General features: G+C 46.8%; 1 protein-coding gene across 2 annotated transcripts; it reads right to left on the bottom strand.

Annotated features, from left to right (window-relative positions):
* Positions 1–2,271: 2,271 nt before the first annotated feature.
* TXNL4A (thioredoxin like 4A) lies at positions 2,272–17,624 on the bottom strand. Of its 2 annotated transcripts, XM_012506386.2 has the most exons (4): positions 17,278–17,601; positions 15,646–15,794; positions 6,540–6,643; positions 2,272–2,724 (listed from the first exon to the last, which is right to left on the bottom strand). In XM_012506386.2, exons 2-4 carry the CDS (start codon positions 15,679–15,681, stop codon positions 2,553–2,555), a joined length of 312 nt encoding a protein of 103 aa, XP_012361840.1. In that variant the 5' UTR covers positions 15,682–15,794; positions 17,278–17,601; the 3' UTR covers positions 2,272–2,552. The 2 variants fall into 2 exon arrangements, with proteins under 2 accessions (XP_012361840.1, XP_012361838.1); XM_012506384.2 differs by lacking the exon at positions 15,646–15,794 and having other exon boundaries at positions 17,278–17,624.
* Positions 17,625–20,703: the final 3,079 nt, after the last annotated feature.

The following is a 20,703-nucleotide window of genomic DNA, read 5'->3' as shown; positions in this document are numbered from 1 at the left end:
CCCCCCGAGTAGCTGGGCCCACAGGCACGCACCACCATGCCCAGCTAAGTGTTTTGTATTTTTTGTAGAGACAGGGTCTCACCAGGTTGCCCAGGCTGGTTGTGAACTCCTGGGCTCAAGCAATCTGCCTGTCTCAGCCTTCCAAAGTGCTGGGATTACAGGCTTGAGACACCTGCACCCGGCCCACGTTTAACTTTTTGACGACCTGCCTGCCTGTGTTACCACTTTCCCACCAGCAGTGTGTGAGGGCTTCAATTTCTCCACATCCTTGCAAACGCCTGTTGTGATCTACTTTTTGTATCTAGCTGAACTCGTGGGTGTGAAGTGGCGTCTCACTGTGGTTTTGATTTGCACTTCCTTAACCAGCAGTGATGCTGAGTGTCTTTTCGTGTGCCTCCTGGCCGTCTGTTTCACCTGCTCTGGAGAAATATCAGGAGTGTAATACTGAGTGTCTTACACGCCAGGTACTCGGGGTCACATACACGTTCTCCCTAGCCCCTCACTCTGATACAGTGTTACACTCTCCTGCTTTATACATGGAAGAATCAGCACTCGGGAGATTAAACTGCAGATTTGCATTTGAATTTTAAATCCATTTAAAAAGCACACACTCATTTGTAGTGTATGTAAAAAATGTGCTTCATTCTGTAAGTACCCTCCTGTTTCCACAACAGCAATCAATCTCTGACAGCAGTGAGCCCTGTGCACCACACTCCTGTGCCCGGCAGGCACCATGTGCTTCCGCGTTCACATCTGTGTGCAGGGCAGACACTATTATCCGTCTTTACCAAGGAGAAAACGGAAGCTCAGAGAAGGTACCCTGCCCAAGGTCACTTGGTGGGGCAGAGCCTGGGTCTCAGGCCAGAGGGCCCAGGGTGTGCTCAGGTGCCACCATCCCTGCCCTTCCTCACTCTCACTTCAGAGCGTGAGTGTGCTGAGACGGGACACAAAGATCCCAACCAACCATCCACATTGCTAGGATGAGAGAGGGCAAGAGAAACCTGAGACTGTAATAAGGACATTTTCTTTTCTTTTTTTGAGACGGAGTCTTGCTCTGTTGCCCAGGCTGGAGTGCAGTGGTGCGATCTTGGCTCACTGAAACCTCCACCTCCCAGGTTCAAGCAATTCTCCTGCCTCAGCCTTCCAAGTAGCTGGGATTACAGGCACGTGCCCCCATGCCCAGCTGATTTTTGTATTTTTAGTAGAGACGGCATTTCACCATGTTGGCCAGGCTGGTCTTGAACTCCTGACTTCGTGATCTGCCCATTGTGGCCCCCAAAAGTGCTGGGATTACATGCGTTAGCCACCGTGCCTGGCCAATAAGGAAATTTTCTAACTATATGAACTGAAGGGCCATGGCTTCTACAGAAAATATGTTTACATCAAATACAATCTTGGGAAGAATAAAAAATAGCTCCTATTCCTCACAGGGAAGGTTATAAACAATATTTTATTGTACTGTTTTTTTTTTTTTTTTTTTTTTTTTTTTTTGAGACAGAGTCTCGCTCTGTTGCCCAGGCTGGAGTGCAGTGGCGCGATCTCGGCTCACTGCAAGCTCCGCCTCCTGGGTTCACACCATTCTCCTGCCTCAGCCTCTCCGAGTAGCTGGGACTACAGGCGCCCGCCACCACGCCCGGCTAATTTTTTGTATTTCTAGTAGAGACGGGGTTTCACCGTGGTCTCGATCTCCTGACCTCGTGATCCGCTCGCCTCGGCCTCCCAAAGTGCTGGGATTACAAGCGTGAGCCACTGTGCCCGGCCTATTGTACTGTTTTTATAACCAGAGTAAGAGTAAGCCTTTGGATTATGTCATGGATTGAATTGTGTAACTGCAAAATTTATATATTGAAGTCCTAACCCCCAGCACCTCAGACTGTGACTTTTGCAGACATAAGATCCTTGCAAATGTAATTAGTTAAGATTAGGCCATGCTGGAGCAGGGTGGGCCCCAATCCAACACAGATGATGTCATTACGAAAAGGGGAAATTTTGGACACCAGCACCCACACAGGGAGGACACAGGTGAAGGCAGAGATGGGATGAAGTATCCACACACCAAGGAACTGAAAAGACCACCAGCAGCCCCCAGAAGCCAGGGAGAGGCCTGAGCAGATTCCCCCCACGGCCTCAGTAGTGACCCACCTTGCGACGCCCTGATCTCGGACCCCTGCCTGCAAAGCTGTGAGAGCACACATCTCTGTTAAGGCCCAGCTCGTGGCATGCTGTCACCGCAGCCCCAGCAGACTCATCAAGTATGCAAAACGCACAACCTCACGGGATAAACACCTTCGTTTTACTCCAAGGGTAGGAATTAACGTTGACTAGGAAAATCAGTAAAATCTACTCATTAAGTTTCCCGAGAACAAACAAGTAGGCCTGCTCCTCTCACCACGTGCTTGTTTATTTCGGTGAGTTAAGACCACGTAATCAATGCCATCTCAGAGGTCCTCCAGCTCTGGAGCTTCCTGTATTTTCCAAAGGCTTTAAATAGCTTAAAACATTTCCACACAAAAAGGCCTCCAGGACATTTATCGGCGCAGACTGAGGGCACCTCAGTAGCGGTACTTGGTGGAGTAGTCCTTGGGGGACACCACCAGGCCGCGGCCTTTGCGGGCCCCGCGGTACACCGTCTCGATGATGTCCACCATCTCCTGCTTGTCCTCCATGGCCCAGTTAATCTTGTTGTTGTTGCCAGTCCCCAAGTCAATCATGATGTGCTTGTTCCTGCAAAGAGAAACATGCGCATCCGTTCTCATGAAAGTCTCTTTAAAAAAGAATTCCTTGAAAACATGCCGTATTTTCCCCAGTGTTACAAGCTCTTGTTAACATCACTGAAGAATGCGTAAAATCGAGAGTGTATGCCATGATGCAGGAGAATACAGGAAGCACCTAAATGTTTTTAAAAATGAAATGCATTGTCCACCAAGCTCTTTCCTGCGTTTTTCTGTGTTTATTTAGGACAATTATTCTAAGGGGAAATTAAAAGGTCAAAGGAGGGCAGGCGCAGTGGCTCATGCCTGTAATCCCAACTCTTTGGGAGGCCGAGGCAGGAGGATCACTTGAGGCCCGGAGTCCGAGATCAACATGGATAACAAAACGAGACCCCCATCTAATTTGCACTAATTTACCTGATAAAAGCAACGTGCAAAGTTTTTCACGGTGCTCTTATGAGCACTGACATAAATTGTATTAAAAGCCCTTCAACTATGAAATGAAGATGACATTTTGCATGTTTATGGTTAGGGAAGTAGATAATTCTTTACTTATCTTTCAAGAGACTAGTTCTTTTCCTCATGAATACTATGTGCACTTTACAAGATAATGATATTAACCCTTTGTTGTACTGGCATAAATTTATCCTGGTTTGTTGAAGTTTCTTTTTGAGATGGGGTCTCACTGTCGTATAGCCTAGGGCATAACGGCAAAATCAACCTCCTGGCCCAAATGATTCTCCCACCTCAGCCCTCTAAGTAACTGGGACCACAGGCACGAGCCACCACACCCAGCTAAATTTTTAGTTTTTTGTAGAGATGGGGTGTCCCTATGTTGGCCAGGCTGGTCTCAAACTCATAGCCTCAAGTGATCCTACCACCTCGGCCTCCCAAAGTGCTGGGATTACAAGCGTGAGCCACTGCGCCCGGCCTGATTATTCTTCCTAGAGATGAGGTCTATGTTGCTAAGGCTGGACTTGAACCCCTGGTTCCAGTCCCACCCTGGCCTGCAGAGTGGCCGGGCTGCAGAGTGGCCGGGCTGCAGGGTGGCCGGGCTGCAGGGTGGCCGGGCTGCAGGGTGGCTGGGCTGCAGGCATGCCCCACCTGAAGACTGTTTTTAATGTTCACTTCCACAAGATCATGCATTTGGCCTCCACCTACTATTCCGTAGAAAGTATTCCCCGTGAAGTCTCTGGTTCAGGAGGGCAAATCTGATCAGGGTCTGGAGCCCACCTCTGACCGCCCTCTCATTCTCCATGCTGCAGGCAGGCTCTCCATGCAGCATGCACCAGGCTCCTTCTACACTGACTGGGGGCTGCCGTAGCACCCTCCCCGCAGCCCTATCTGACTTGGGTGTGCTTCTTCGGTATTTACATCTCATAAATACCTGCCTCCTTCCACTTCTTCAGTACCCCCTGCTAATTTACTCAGCTGTTTCTATCAGACAACGTCCTATGAGAGTGGGAATCCTGTCTTATCTGACATTAGGCCCCACCACTAGACCACAAACCTGGTGGGGGCTCAAGATATATGTTAGGTGCATAAGTTAACTAAAGAACCGTTTGTCTTAAAATTCTAAATCACAGAAACAGCAGAAGGAAGTTTCATCTCCTTTTCTGAGTACAGCATCAGTCCCAAAAATATCAAACTACACTAAGTAGGTTACTGCCGCCACCCAAGGCTGTTGTCTGCAGCCTCCTTGCCCCTCACAGCATCTCCAGCCCCAGGCTGGCCTCCGCTGCACGCTGGGCGACAGAGAGCTAAGACGGCCCTCCCTGTTCTCACCTGAAGAATTTTGAGGGGCAAAATAGAAAAGGCCTCTATTGCCTCGAACAGGCTGTTAACAGAAATATGGACTTCAGGAATGCCTGGTGTGGGCTCGGAAGGAAGTGAGGAGTGTGTTACTGGGAAACGGAGAAAAGGGGACCCCCGTTACAGAGTGGCCGAGGAACAGGGACACGGGGTCCGCAGTTACGGGAAATCAGAGCTCAAAAGCAACACACTTGGGATATTCAGCTGCGGAAACTTCCAAGCAAAGTCTCAGAGGTGCTGCCTTCAAGAGAGGAAAAGAGGCAAGTTAGTGTAAGAACTGTTAACAAAAGGAATAAATTCTTTAGCCTCTCTGGATGGCCAAAGGTGCTGAAATTCAGAAATGGCTGCTGAACGCACAGTAGAGAAAAGGATGAGGGTCGGCCACACAATCTTTGCTGAAACCTAGGAAAGATCAAAAGTTCACAAGAAATGCAGGGCGCACCTCACAGATCTTCTCAACCTCACAGGAGGCGCCTAGGAAGCCTAAGGGCATGTCCAGGGGAGCGTATCCCGACGCCCAGAACCACGGCAGCGCCTCACGCTTTGGCAGCCTGAGGCGGGAGGATGGCTGGAAGCCAGGAGTTCAAGGTTGCTGTGATGGTGCCACTGCACTCCACCCTGGGTGAGAGTGAGACTCCATCTCAATAAATAAATAAAACAAGGTGATTATCCTGGATTATTTTGGCAAGTCTAATCTAATCACAGTCCTCTAAAACCAGAGCATTTTCTCAGGCAGAACTTTTCAGGCAGTCAGAGAACCTGTGTGAAAAGACCTCAATGTGCCGGCGTGCCGGTGCTGGCTCTGAGGGTGACTTTGAGGGCCTCTAGCAGCAGAGTGGCCTCAGGTAACAGCAGCCAGGAAGCAGATCTCAGACCCACCACCACGAAGAGCTGGACTCAGCCCACAACCCAAAAAAGCCCCTCAAACACTCCAGACAAGCACCTGGCCCACGGTTCAGACCTTGTGAGACCCTGAGCAGGAAGCCAGCAGGCTCTGCCTGGATGTCTGACTTACAGAGCTGTGAGCTCAGAAAAGCGGAGTGATTTACTGCTCAATGTGAGCTAATTTGTTACAAAGAATATAAAACTAATACATACCCTATACAACCCACCTGACCTTCCTTAGCAAGTAGGAGGCTCCACTTTTGGAGAAGGGTCTAAAGCTCATGTAGCTAATTCACCAACCTCCACAGTAACTAAACAAGTAAAAACACCATCAGATGGTGATTTCTTTCCCCATTAAATTTCCATAATGAAATTTTTGAGCTGATAAAATAATCTTGTATTTATAAGCAAAGTAATTGAGTTCAGGTGTTCCTCTTGGATATAAAAAAGGACACCGAAATTGATGATATCATATTTAATAAATTAGGTTTTTGGTTTTTTTTTTTTTTGAGACAGAGTTTTGCTCTTGTTGCCTAGGCTGGAGTGCAATGGCGTGATCTCGGCTCACTGCAACCTCCACCTCCCGGGTTCAAGCGATTCTCCTGCCTCAGCCTCCCAGTAGCTGGGATTACAGGCATGCGCCACCAGGCTCGGCTTATTTTGTATTTTTAGTAGAGACTCGGTTTCACCATCTTAGCCTGGCTGCTCTCGAACTCCTGACCTTGTGATCCACCCACCCCGGCCTCCCAAAGTGCTGGGATTACAAGCGCTTTGAGCCACCGTGCCCGGCCTAAATTTGTGATTTTACAACACATTTTTGATGAACAGATTATAGTTCCAGGTATCTAAAATGTCAGTAAGAATGTCTTTCATTGAATTACACTTCACCTAGGTTTCCCCGCAAAGTTATTTCAAAAGGGTAACTTGTTATTGAGTAAATGCTAAAACTAGAATTGTTACTTTGAAAATTATTTAGAAGATTCACACTGATTGCCTGGTGATACAAACGATTTGGGGACATGACTGTACAACCAACTTCCTTCAAAATAAAATAATCTAAAGAGATGCTGGTTACATTAAGCTTCCAAACTGACAAAATTCAATTTCAATAACAACTTTAAGAGAACGTACCTGAAGAAAAACATGACAGTACACGGATCGTATAACTCATACATTTTGTTGAAGTCAGGTACTTCTGTAATATCCACAAGATAAATAACTGCAAAATTTTTAACCTAAAAGGAGATTAAAAAAAAAAACTGAAATAACACTTTGGCTTTCACTTTATAAAAGCACATTTATAAAAACAAAACCAAGAATTTGTGTGGATCAGGGCAATTTTTTTTTTTTTTTTTGAGACAGGGTCTCACTCTGTCATCCAGACTAGAGTGCAATGGTGCAATCAGCTCACTGCAACCTCGACCTCCCAGGCTCAAGCTATCCTCCCACCTCAGCCTCTCAAAGTGCTGGGATTACAGGAGTGAGCCATCACTCCTGGCCAACAGGGCAATATTCAAACTAATTCTTCAACGTTTTTTCCCAGTGCAGCAAACACGTGGGAAGATCATGTGACACCACTGGGACCTTGGCCACCGGCCCCTTCGGCCTCACTTCACCCATTTCCCAGAACACTTCAGGAATTGGCCACCGGCTCCTTCCGCCTCACACCACCGTTTCCCAGAATAGTTCAGGAATTGGCCACCGGCTCCTTCCGCCTCACTTTACCATCTCCCAGAATAGCTTAGGAATTAAATTTCACTCAGGTAGCAAGTTATGAAAGTCCTGCAGAAAACGTCCACAGACATATTATTTATGCTGATCTAGTAATCATCTATATGAACCACATCCATCTCACAGCTGCTCTAAAATATGCCTGTAGAATCCTGCCATCATTTCCCCACAATTAGGTCTGAACACTTGCAAATACTAATAGTACCCCCAATAATACTGCATATAACACATTTTCTGTTATTTTTTCTCTAATTGCAAGTTTATCAGAGATTTAGAAAAGTCAGAAAAATAAAAAGAAAATAAGATCACCTCCAAGCCCAACACCCAGGGGTGACTGCTGTTATCTTTTTTCCGGAGACAGGGTCTGGTTCTGCTGCCCAGGCTGGAGTGCAGTGGCAGATCTTGGCTCACTGCAACCTCTGCCTCCTGGGCTCAAGCGATCCTCCCATCTCAGCCTCCCAAGCAGCTGGGACTACAGGCACGTACCATCACACCTGGCTAATTTTTGTATTTTTTTGTAGAGACAGGGTTTTGCCATGTTGCCTGGGCTAGTCTTGAACTCCTGGACTCAAGCGATACGCCTGCCTCGGCCTCCCAAAGTGCTGTGATTACAGGCGTGAGCCAACACGCCTGGCAATATTTTGACTATATTCTTTCCCCTCTTTCTTACAGACATATATTTTTTAATTTGTTCATACTATTTCTGTTCAGACATAGCAAAATATGGTCATATTGTGATCGTACTACAACATTTTGTATCCTGCTTTAATTATGAGCATTCTTTTTCTTTTTTTTTGAGACGGTCTCAAACTGTCACCCGGTCTGGAGTGCAGTGGCACGATCTTGGCTCACTGCAACCTCCACCTCCCAGGTTCAAGCTATTCTCCAGCCTCAGCCTCTCGTATAGCTGGGATTACAGGTGTGTGCCACCGCATCTGGCTAATTTTTGTATTTTTAGTAGAGACGAGGTTTCACCATATTGGCCAGGCTGATCTCGAACTCCTGACCTCAGGTGATCCACCCACCTTGGCCTCCCAAAGTGCTGGGATTACAGGCGTGGGCCACCACGCCGGCCAATTATGAGCATTCTTTTACATACATTACCTACTTTCCAAAAATGGAAAACTTCTATGGCTGCACGATTCATCAAATGGCTATGCCATTGCTTTACCATTTGATATAGTTTGGACATTTGTCCCTGCCCAAATCTCAGGTTGAAACGTAACTCCCAGTGTTGCAGGTGGGGTCTGGCGGGAGGCGACCGGACCATGGGATGAATTTCTCAATGGTTGAGCATCATCCTCTTGGTGCTGTCCTCGGGGTAGTGAGCTGAGGTTGTTCAAGTGTGTGACACTCCGCCCCAGCTTTCACCATGCGACGTGCCTGTTCCCCTTTGCCTTCTGCCATGATTGGAAGGTCCTGAGGCCTCCCCAGAAGCGAATGCCAGTACCACACTTCCGGTACAGCCTGCAGAACTGTGAGCCAATTAAACCTCTTTTCTCATAAGTTACCCGGTCTCATGTATTTCTTTATAGCAATGCGAGAAGAGCCTCCTACACCATCTTCTGTTACTCTCTGATGGTTCATTAATATTATTCATCTGTGAACATTTTCCCCCTTAAATTTGCATACATACTTCATTATCTCCTAAGGACAAATTCCTAAAATTCTGGAACAAAGGATATGACATTTTAAAGGCTCTTTATAAATACTAACTCAATGCCCTTTAGAAGCTTGTAGCCACTTCTATGTGTTATGAGTTAAACTGTGTCCCCAAACTGACAGCACAGCTTATTTGGAAACGGTACTGCAGGCGTAATTAGTTAAGGTAAGATGAGGTCCTACTGGAGTAGGTGGGCCCCTAATCTGGTGTGACTGGTGTCCTTACAGGAAAATGGCCACATGAAGACACAGGGACAGGAGGCCCTGGGGGCACCGAGGACTGCAGAGGCGTCTACAAGCCTAAGAGCTCCAAGAGGCTGCTGGCAGCACCAGAAGCTGGGAGAAGCATGAGGACTCTCCTTGGCAGGTTTCAGAGAGCCCAGCCTGGAAAACACCTCGATTTTGGACTTCTGGTATCCAGAATTGTGAGAGAAGTTTCTGTTGTTTTAAGCCCCTCAGCTTGCAGCGTCCTCTCACAGCAGTCACGGGAAGTCAATGGGATATGCATAACATTTCTTCATATAAAACTAAATCTTTACAACCTGACTGTAACTTACAGGTGAAATAATGATATCTGGGATTTGCATGAAACAGCCTAAAAAAATGAGGGTTAGATAACACAAGACCAGCAAAATACCAGCAATTGTTGAAGTGGAACAATAGGAACAGAGGGGTTCACTATATTCTCTACTTTGGGAAATATTTTTTAAAAATTAAGATGGAAATGTAAACCGTGGAGCAGGGCGGGGAGATGGGGAGTGGGAAAGCCCACACTTCACAAAGACTCCACTGCCCTTCAGCTTTGGTGAAGGGCAAATCGTATCAGAACTCCAGCACACGGCCCACTGCAGGAGCGCGCGCCTCGCCGTCCACGTGAAACCCCAGTGAGCACACGGCCCATTGCAGGAGCGCGCGCCTCGCCATCCACGTGAAACCCCAGTGAGCACACGGCCCACTGCAGGAGCGCGCGCCTCGCCGTCCACGTGAAACCCCAGTGAGCACACGGCCCACTGCAGGAGCGCGCGCTTCGCGGCCGTCCATGTGCTTTCAAAACCCCAAAGTGATGCCTGCATTAGACATGGGCCCCTCTGAGTCCGGTCACTCTGACAACGCCCATTTCTGAAGCTCTGGTTTCCTGCAGCGTCCACAGTGAGAATGTGTTGGTCAAGTTGCCAGAATCCAGCTTTATTTTCATGGTAAACTAATAAACTGTCTTTTGATTTGACTTAAACACAAAATACTTCCCTACAGAAGCTAAAATAAATACACCAACAAAATAAATGGTCACAGGCATTAGGAAAGTCAAAATAATATTTCATTATTATCCCTTCAATGCCTTGCTCAGGGACAGATACAATAAATACCAGTAACATTATATTAACTTACGGAATCACCATGCAAATAACAAATTACTTGAAATATCATTTGGACAGGGTTGTAAATTGTGTACTTAAGAAAAAAGAAAGGTCACAACAAATTTTTATCATCCCTTTTCTTGCATGTAAAAAATAGTAAATATTATAACCATCTGTGGTTTTTAATAATTTGTAGGCATTTAATAAACAGAGTGCAGGGCTGAGTGAGGTGGCTCATGCCTGTAATCCCAGCACTTTGGGAGGCTGAGGCGGGCGGATCACTTGAGGTCAGGAGTTCAAGACCAACCTGGCCAACATGGTGCAACCCTGTCTCTACTAAAAACACAAAAATTAGCTGGGTGAGGTGGTGCACACCTGTCTCTACTAAAAACACAAAAATTAGCTGGGTGTGGTGGTGCACACCTGTAATCCCAGCTACTTGGGAGGCTGAGGCATGAGAATCACTTGAACCCAGGATGTGGAGATTGCAGTGAGCTGAGATTATGCCACTGCACTCCAGCCTGAAGGACAGAGCGAGACTCCTTCTCAAAATAACAACAACAACAACAATAATCAGAGGGCAACTGAGTAACTGTAACTTTAAAGATACAAATGTGACTCTCCTTTTGCCTTCAAGCTCCGGCCCACTGCATCTAACCCCGAGAATTCTAACAGAAGCAAACTACCACATAAAGCTCCTGTGTCACAAGAACTTGAACATCCTCTGATTTCACCACAGACCAGTTTCATGAACATTTGAGAATCCACTACATATGAGGCACTTCTCACTTCGGCACAGCTGAATTCTTTTCAATTCTAATTCTTTCAACACCTCTAAATAGATGTCACCAATGTTTTAGGTGATGGAATTCAGGCTCAGAAAGGTCACGTGAGTAATGCCCAGCCGCACAGGGAAGTGGCAGAGCTGCGATGCACCCTGTCTGGCTCCAAAGCCTGAACTCTGGATGACAGATCCTCCACCAAGCCATGACAGAATCAGCCTACCCACAGGAGACAGGGGCGGTGGTGTGGTCACGGGGTGGCAGGGAAAAATACGTCCTTAGAGAATTCCATGTGTAAAGAGAAAGACAAAAGAACAGCAGCCAGGTCTCAGATCCAGCGCCAGGGCAAGGAAGCAGAGGTGCAGTGCAGGACAGTGGGGACGGATGTGCAGGTGGACTGGCCCACAGAGGACCTTTTCCGCTTGGGATTCTGGGCCATGTATTTATTTCTAAGAAAGCAGGAATTGAAGAGTTCAGTTTTGTACATACTGAGTTTGAGAAAACTAAGGGACATCCAGAGAAAAAGGCCCTCCAGGTCGTGACTGGCCTGGAGCTGTACAATGGAGTCTGGGCTGGAGAGAGCTACCTTTTACCGCCGCCACCTACAGCCAGCAGTGATCCCAGCCAGGGTGGCAGGTGCCAGGAAAGGCTTGGTAGTGAGCGCAGAAGCCCACTCTAGAGTTGGGGGCAGGAAAGGGATGCCAAGGAGGCAGTCTCAGAAACCAACGCAGGAGACTCCGGGGAGCTGTGCCGAGTGCCCCAGAGAGGTTGCCAGAGGGGACGATATGGGACGGGGACACTGCAGGGGCTGAAGGACTGAGGAACAGAGGACTTCAGTGTGGACAACTTCCAAAAGCCGTGGCTATGGAGAGAGAAGGAAGTTACTGTGGGACTTGGGAGTTGAGATAGGAGAGGCTGGAAGGGGCAGGCAGAGGAGAGCTCCCCAGTCTCCCACCCCCATCTTTTCTCAGTGATATGGCATCTGTGGGGTGACTGGAGGAGCATGAGCTGAGGGCAAACATCAGCAAACATCCAGCAGCATCTGCTGGTGGCGACATTTGCACAGTAACCAAGCGCTTGGAGGAGGAGCTGGGTGAGTGCAGCCACACTGCTCTGCCAGGTCATCCCGTGACTTCCTCAACAAAGGCAGCTTTTTTTTCTTTTTTAGATGGGATCTCACTTTGTCACCCAGGCTGGAGTGCAGTGGCGTGATCTCGGCTCACTGCAACCTCTGTCTCCCAGCCTTAAGAGATCCTCCCACCTCAGCCTCCTGAGTAGCTGGGATTACAGGCGCCCACCACCACACCTGGCTAAGTTTTGTATTTTTAGTAGAGATGGGGTTTCACCATGTTGGCCAAGCTGGTCTCGAACTCCTGACCTCAGATGATCCGCCTGCCTCGGCTTCCCAAACTGCTGGGATTACAGGTGTAAGCCACAGCGCTGGCCTCAAATTGTTTTTAAATTCTTTGATTGCCTGCAATTGTAAGTATCTTTTCCAACTCTGTTGCCTACACACCTCACAAGCATGCTTTTCCTTTAGGCAAGTCAGCAATTAAAGTGCTCAGCAGTTCTTCCGCATGCCTCTAGGTCCACCTGCCAAGTTACAATGAAACAACTCTGCAAAACACATGGCCAAAGGCTGGCACATGATACCAACCACTGTTCTACACTTTTGTATGGAGTCCCTCCACCAGCTAAGAAAACACCTAAACTTCTGGAAAAGTGTTCTGGGCAGTTGATTAGCACAACAAATTTTTAAAGTGTTGATTTTTACATTTTTAGGTAATTCATGTCAAAGCCATAAAAAAAACTGAATTAACTTGACTTTCTAAAATTAATGTTTGCCTTAATCAGCTCTCACAATAACTTGCAAACTTAGTAATGTGAGAGAAGTAATCATAGTAATAACAGTGGCATTACTGCCTGTGTGACAGGAGTGCTCTAGAAACCTTTATTAATCCCACTACAACCCTATGAATTAGGCACGAGTATCCCTTTTACAGGTAAGATGACGTAGAGGGCCAAGATCGTAACGCTCATGCAGTTATGAAGTGCCAAGAGCCTAGCTAGAGTCTGCACCCTCAGCCACTGCTCAACACCACCCCTCATACCATGTGGTTAGCTACAAGGCTGTTTATTATCCACAGACAAAAATCCAGAGGAAACACCAAAAATATCCATTCTGTTTGTTTCTACAACTGGGCTGAGTGTTGACTCTCACTGGTTCAATGGGCGTTCTGTGATCCTTAATGTGATACTTAAGATACACCCCCTAATATGGCTCCTATGAAGTTCCATAAATGTATATCTGCCTTATACACAATTTATTAGAATGTACTAAATGTACTATCATGGGCCAGGCATGGTGGCTCACACTTGTAATCCCAGAATTTTGGGAGGCTGAGGTGACTGGCTCACTTGAGGACAGGAGTTTGAGACCAGCCTGGCCAATATGGCAAAACCCCATCTCTACCAAAAATACAAAAATTAGCAGGGTGTGGTGGTGGTGCAGGCCTGTAGTCCCAGCTACTCGGGAGGCTGAGGTTGCAGTGAGCCGAGATCGTGCCACTGCACTCCAGCCTGGACAACACAAGAAGACTCTTGTCTCAAACAAACAAAAAAAAATGTACTATCATGAGTCAATAATACTACTGACGAATTTTTTTGTTTTGTTTTTAGAGATGGGGTCTCGCTCTGTCACCCAGGATGGAGTGCAATGGCACGATGATAGCTTACTGCAGCCCTGGCCTCCTGAGCAGCTGGGGTTACAGGCACGTGCCACAATGCCCAGCTCACTGAGGCTATTTTAAACTCTATCTGCGTGGGCTTTTTAACACAAAAAGTAAACGTCCCATTCAGTCTTCTCACCCATCATGGGATTTAGGTAACAGTGAACCCCAAGCACTGCTGTGAGTGTTCCTAGAAAATGGAAAGACAGCTCAAAGGTACATGAAATTGTCTCCTGTGAGAGTGTTCCTACAAAATGGAAAGACAGCTCAAAGGTACATGAAATTGTCTCGCTTCAAAACTGCATAAAATCAGCTGCTAAATAGAAAACTTTTTTTTTTTTTTGAGACAGGGTCTCGCTCTGTCACCCAGGCTGGCATGCAGTGGCACGATCATAGCTTGTCACAGCCTTGAACTCCCGGACTCATATCCTCCCACCTCGGCCTACTGAGTAGCTGGGACCACAGGCGCATGCCACAATGCCCAGCTAATGTTTGCATTTTTTGTACAGACAAGGTTTCACCATGTTGCCCGGGCTCTTCTCGAACTCCTGGGCTCAAGGGAACCACCCACCTCGGCTTCCCAAAATGCCGGGACCATAGGCGTGAGACACAGTGCCCAGATGAAAACTTTATTTATTATTATCACTTTATCAAATGAATTGCCCCACACTTATTAGCAAACTCTAGGCATCTGTGAAATCTTTTCAGCGTAGCTCTGTTTCCAGACTGACTTTCTTCCTCAAGTTTACAGCTCAACTCTAATCCAGCATGAACTCAAGTGGGCCCTGTGGAAGCAGCAAATCAATACAACACATCTAGGAAAAACCGTATCAAGTCCAGCCTGAACATTTGGAACTGTTACTCACTTTAAAACAGCTGGGATATCCAGACAGGACTCGGAACAAGATAAGGAAGAATCCCCATTATCTGCCATTTCTGCACAGGGAAATTTTTAAATAGTTATATTGTTCTTTATACTAAAACCTTATATTTCAAAAATTTCTGTTGAGCTTCTCCAAAAAGGGCTTCCAGAGTTAGGAAGTCATATTTGCCCATAGAATAAGAAGAAAATAAAACATGAATATTCTTTTAATGCATTTCAGGTGTGCACTTTTTTTTTGGAGACAGGGTCTCACTCCTGTTGCCCAGGCTGGAGTTCAGTGGTGTAATCATGGCTCACTACAGTCTTTTTTTTTTTTTTTGAGACGGAGTCTTGCTCTGTCGCCCAGACTGGAGTGCAGTGGCGCAATCCCGGGCTCACTGCAAGCTCCACCTCCCGGGTTCACGCCATCCTCCTGCCTCAGCCTCCCAAGTAGCTGGGACTATAGGCGCCCGCTACCATGCCCGGCTAATTTTTTGTATTTTTTTTTTAGTAGAGACGGGGTTTCACCGTGTTAGCCAGGATGGTCTCGATCTCCTGACCTCGTGATCCACCCGCCTCGGCCTCCCAAAGTGCTGGGATTACAGGCGTGAGCCACCGCGCCCGGCAGCTCACTACAGTCTTGACTTCCCGGGCTCAGGTGATTCTCCCACCTCAGCCTCCCAAGTAGCTGGGACTACAGGCACGTGCCACCACGCCCGTCATTTGTACTTTTAGTAGAGAAGGGGTTTCACCATATTGTCCAGGCTGGTCTCGAATTCCTGGGCTCAAGTGATCTGCCTACACTGGCCTCCCAAAGTGCTGGGATTACAGACATCAACTACTGCGCCTGTCCTAGGTTTGCACTTTTAATAACTGTATTAAAATATTTGCATTAAAAGTTTATTAATAAAGCTATCCAAATTTTTGGACAAAAACAAAAATCAGACTATTTTAAAAGACCAAAAAAAAAAAAAAATACCCCAAAGCGAGCCCATTTCAACTATCCTTAAGTGTGTGTCCACTAGTGATACAGTGATTCATTCTGTAATAACAAAGAAATTGGACATAAAGGAATTTGAAAAAAAGATCAATCTGGCAAAGACCCTAAACACTTACATTAACACATAAAATCTGTTTCCTAGCTAAGAGCATCTTGCTGAGCTCTGCTCAGATGTGATGAGACAAAGGCCCTCACATCTCCAGCCATCCTAGCCTCGAGCTGCCGGCAGCAGGATCTGAACACCACCTGATGTTTAGGCCACCACCTGCAATGTAGAACAGTGAAAGATTCTAGAATTCATAACTCAAAGTCAATACAGCAGTTATTTACTTATTGGGAAATTGCTCTTAGTCAACTCTTCGCTGGATTTCCAGTATCTGCCCTTGTCCTCTACAGCTCAAGCAATGACAAGCTGATGTGCTGGCACTGCCTCTCTCATCTCTAATCCCTGGCTGGCAGAACCCCCAGTATGTGAGAGAACTTCTGCTCTCCTGCATTCCCTAGGTACCTCCTCAAGTCCTCAGTGTCCCGGTGTCCAGGAGGAAGAGGCTGCGAGATGGCTGGTAATAAAGCTACTCCACCTGTCCCTGACCCCCATGGAAGGTGACACAAGTCACATCGGAATTCCCTGAGGGGCTTCTTTAAACAGCCATTGCTGGACTTCACCCCATACCCATAGAATCAGAATCACAGATGCATTCTAGTAAGCACTCCAAGGGATTCTTGTAATAACTAAAATATAACAACCGTTCCTAACTTCATGCCTCTCCTACGAAATAAGAAATAGCAAAAATTAATAAATGGCAGGCCAGATAGTCTTTCCTTTCCTGAATATAAAATATGTCCTTACATCTGTTACTCTTTACTCAAAGGAGTTATTTTAACCCAAGCCTACTTTAGCATCTGTGAAAGAAAAGATAGCTTCAATGTTACTTTTACTCTTCATTAAAATGAATAACCTCTCAAATTACTTATGGAAAATTAATATGGCAAATATTTTATTAACACCCTAGTATTTATGCCCTTTGCCCTATTGCTACAGCTGCAAAACCCAAATAAAAGTCATCCTAAAATTGCTATGAGGAACCACAGAAAAAGAATGAAACCTGGTTATAAAATAGTGTCCTACAACTTTTATTGTCAGCAAGTAAATGCCAAGACCACTCAGTGTACTAATATTAGAAATTCAGAAAACTAGTTCTAACAAAGCATATTTCTATTTTCTCCTGATGTTTACTGCATCTTAATCACTCTAAGCTGTAAGCCACATGACTTACAAAAAGCGTGGTGGGATAAAGAAAACAACACCAATAGAAAAACAGGATTTCTTATGCTATTAACACGAAAGTCCTGCTTTATGCATACAACAAATAAGATACCAAAAAAAGACATCCTTTTAAATTAAGGATCCGCGCTCTCAATAAAACCTGCAAGTGTATTTTGTTCACTGAACTATAAGTTTGGGAAAAACGCCTTATCAACAGAAATAATTAATTCATTTGAGAGGAGGGGGATCATAAACCCTTTAAAATGTGAAAAACTACAAGAGCTCCCCGCAGAAAAAGGCGTGAAACGCCAGCACAGTCCCCGAGAGCGCTCGCCCGCAGCGAGGGGAGGAATCGCCTGAACGACGGCGCCGCGGCCCCTCCTCGGGGAACGGCTCGCGCCTCCAGGCGAGGCCGAAGGGGCAGAGGCGCGGGGCCGCTGCGGAAGCACAGCCAGCAGGGCGGGAGGGTCCGGCGCGCTACCTTCTCGGCGATGCTGTACAGGACCTCGTCCATCTTCATGCACGTAGGGTCCCAGTCGTGGCCGAAGCGGATGACGACCACGCGGTCCTCCTCCGAGAGGATGGCCTGGTCCACCTGCCAGCCGTTGTGCAGGTGCGGGAGCATGTACGACATGGCGGCCCGCGCGCTCGCCGCCGCCCAAGGCGGGGCGCCAGGGAGGGCCCAGCGAGGTGGGCTCAGCCGGACCCTCACTCCCCGGCCCCCGCCGCCCCCGGGCCCGCGGACAAAACCCGGTCCCGGCCGCACCCGCAAACTCCGCTGGGACTGCCACCCGGCGGAACGTCTGGGCGCGCACGCACCGACGCAGTGCGTGCTGACGTCATGCGCGCGCGCCGGCGCCGTGCGTGCTGTCGTCATGTGCGTATAGACGCCGCGCGAGCGTGTCGTTGGCGGGAGGGAGCGGCGGCGACCTGGCCACCGTCGAGCGCGGTTGGTGCCGTCGTAGCAGCCGTAGGAGTGGGGGTTTCTCCCCAGCGTCCAGGCGGCCTGGTGGTCCTGAGAAGCCCCGGGCTCGCCGTGCCCTGCCCCGACGCACCCGCCCCTAGGCCGCCCGCCGCCGCCCGGGCTGCCCTCCAGCCACGGATGGGGACGTCTTCAGAAAGGCCCGGAATGTCCGGCACCGCGGCTCGTTTTCTTCCTCTCTGGTGCTTGTTTCTGGTGTTAGTGAGACAGTTCATGTGTGTCATTTGTGAAACTTGATCATAAAAACGTGTCGTTGTTGCCATACCCAACCACAGCAGAGTCGAGGAGCGGAGTAGGGGGGAAGCACTGGGCAGGCCGTCCTTGAGGAATGTCACCATCAGGCCGGCTGCTGAGCTGCCTGTTGTAACCTGAAACCAGGTTTTTTTCTTTGTCTTTCTATAAAGAATTGTGTGTGTGTGTGTGTGTGTGTGTGTGTGACGGAGTCTCGTTCTGTCGCCCAGGCTGGAGTGCGGTGACGTGATCTTGGCCCACTGCAGCCTCCGCCTCCCGGGTTCAAGCGTTTCTCCTGCCTCAGCCTCCCCATAAGCTGGGACTACAGGCGCCAGCCCGGCTAGGGTTTTTTTGTACTTAGTAGAGACAGGGTTCAACCATCTTGGCCAGGCTAGTCTTGAACTCCTGACCTCAAGTGATCCGCCCGCCTCGGCCTCCCAAAGCGCTGAAATTATGGGAAGAAGTCACCGCGCCCGACCTGAAGCCAGTTTTATTCCATAGCTTCAGCATAACTTGCACCTCCAGAACTGATCTGGCCCCTTGGCTTCACTCACTAGTCAGAGCTCCCCAAACCCTTACTAGTGCCATGAACTTTCTCAAAGAGAAATAAGTTAATATATCTTTTTTTAAAATAAAACCTCTAACCTCTGTTCTTCTGAGAGAGCACTTTGGGTTCATGCTAGAGACTCCCTGGTTTGCAAAGTGATATTGACAGTAAAACTCTTGTCCACTGTCTAGCTATCCTGGTGGTCCTTTGGATGACAAATTTAAAACAAATCACACCCAGGCGCGGTGGCTCACGCCTGTAATCCCAGCACTTTGGGAGGCCAAGGCCAGCAGATTGCCTATGGTCGGGAGTTCAAGACCAGTCTGGCCAACATGGTGAAACCCCGTCTCTACTAAAAACACAAAAAATTATCTGAGCATGGTGGCGCCCGCCTATAATCCCAGCTACTCGGGAGGCTGAGGCAGGAGAATCGTTTGAACCCAGGGGGTGGAGGTTGCAGTGAGCTGAGATCACACCACTTCACTCCAGCCTGGGTGACAGTGAGACTCCATCTCAAAAACAACAACAAATCACTATGCAAATGCTGTGGTGTCTCCCAGATGGGCTGTGGCATGGTGAGAACTACAGTCTGAGGAGCCTGCTGGCATGGGGATTGAAATGGGTTCCATGTTTGGTTTCCTCTGGGACACAGCACCATAAGGTGCTTTGATAATATGCACCCACAATTTAAATATTAGAATCACAAGTGCAGTTCACTGCCAGATTAAGCTTTTTACATAATACAGAATATTTCCCAATTATATAGGAAATGCTTTCTTGTAATGAAACAAGAATTTCAGGTTGGTAGGATATTAGAGATCATCTAAATCTCTTTCATTTTATAATTGAGTAAAGCAGAGAGGCACAGAATATAAGCATAGTGGTTAACAGGGTTTTAGTTACATAAAGGTGTGTTCAGGTTCATCTGTGCCTTGCATAAGTTATCTCAACAAACTTCAGTTTCCTCATCCGTGAGATGGGATGAAAAAACAAAATCTCCTGTACTTCATTGGCACAAGGTACACACTGGAGAAATCTGAGCCCTTATTAAGGTCAGGCTATTGCCTTCTAAAAAATTCCTTACCGTCATTTTGGTAGTCACTCATTTCAGTTATAAACACAGTTGCTTAACACATCACAAGCATTTTATTCACAGGAGAGTTGTTCCAAGCTAAGGCATAAGACTCAAATGTCCCCAAATAATTTATTGAAACTCATTTTTTATTGTGTTACTTATAACAAGATTTATCGCCTTAATTTTTAAGGACATTAAGTACATTCATATTAGGCAACCATCACCACTATCCATCTCCAGATAAATCTTTTCTTTAATAAAAACTTTTGTTGAGATCTAATCCATACACTATAAAATTCACCAATTTAAGGTGAGATGGTTTTTCAGTGTTGTGGAACCAATACCACAATCTAATTTTAGGAGAATGTTATCACCCCGAAAAGAAACCCTATACCCATTAACAGTCATTTCCCATTTCCCTCCCATTCCCTCAGCCCCTGGCAATCACTAATCTATTTTCTGCCTCTATAGATTTACCTATTCTAGACATTTCATATAGCTGGAAACACAAAATATGGAGTTGTTTGTGACTGCTTTCATTTAACATAATGTTCTCAAGGTCCATATTATAGCAGACATCAGCAGCTAGTTCTTTTTAATTGCTGATGAATATTTCATTAAATAAAACAAAAAATTAAAAACTATTCCATTATATGGATATACTACATTTTATCCATCAGTTGATTGACATTTGGGTTGTTTGCATTTTTTGACTTTATGAGTAATGCTGCTATGAACATTCATGTACAAGCTTTTGTGTGGACTTAAGTTTTCATGTGGTAACTGTTTAACATAAGTATTGCTAAATTGTTTTCCAAATTGGCTACACCATTTTACATTCTCACCAGGAATGTGTGAGGGTTTCAATTTTTCCACATTCTTGCCCATACTTGTTATTTATTTACCTAGAGAACCCCAAAAATCTGAGACAGGTCTCAATTAATTTAGAAAGTTTATTTTTCCAAGGTTGGGGACGCACCTGTGACAATGCCTCAGGAGGTCCTGATGATATGCGCCCCGTTTTATACATTTTAGGGAGGCATGAGACATCAATCAATATATGTAAGAAGAA

Source organism: Nomascus leucogenys, chromosome 4, assembly GCF_006542625.1.
Source record: "Nomascus leucogenys isolate Asia chromosome 4, Asia_NLE_v1, whole genome shotgun sequence".
Taxonomy (NCBI): domain Eukaryota; kingdom Metazoa; phylum Chordata; class Mammalia; order Primates; family Hylobatidae; genus Nomascus; species Nomascus leucogenys.
Note: the sequence above shows the minus strand (reverse complement) of the source record. Positions and strands in the feature narration are given on the sequence as shown.

Excerpts from the sequence above, each read along its gene's own strand:
- TXNL4A (XM_012506384.2), bottom strand. The coding sequence starts at position 17,430 with ATGTCGTACATGCTCCCGCACCTGCACAACGGCTGGCAGGTGGACCAG. Across the intron at positions 6,644-17,277 it reads TGTACAGCATCGCCGAGAAG|GTTAAAAATTTTGCAGTTAT; the intron begins GTAGCGCGCCGG and ends ATCTCCTTTTAG. Across the intron at positions 2,725-6,539 it reads ACTGTCATGTTTTTCTTCAG|GAACAAGCACATCATGATTG; the intron begins GTACGTTCTCTT and ends TTCTCTTTGCAG.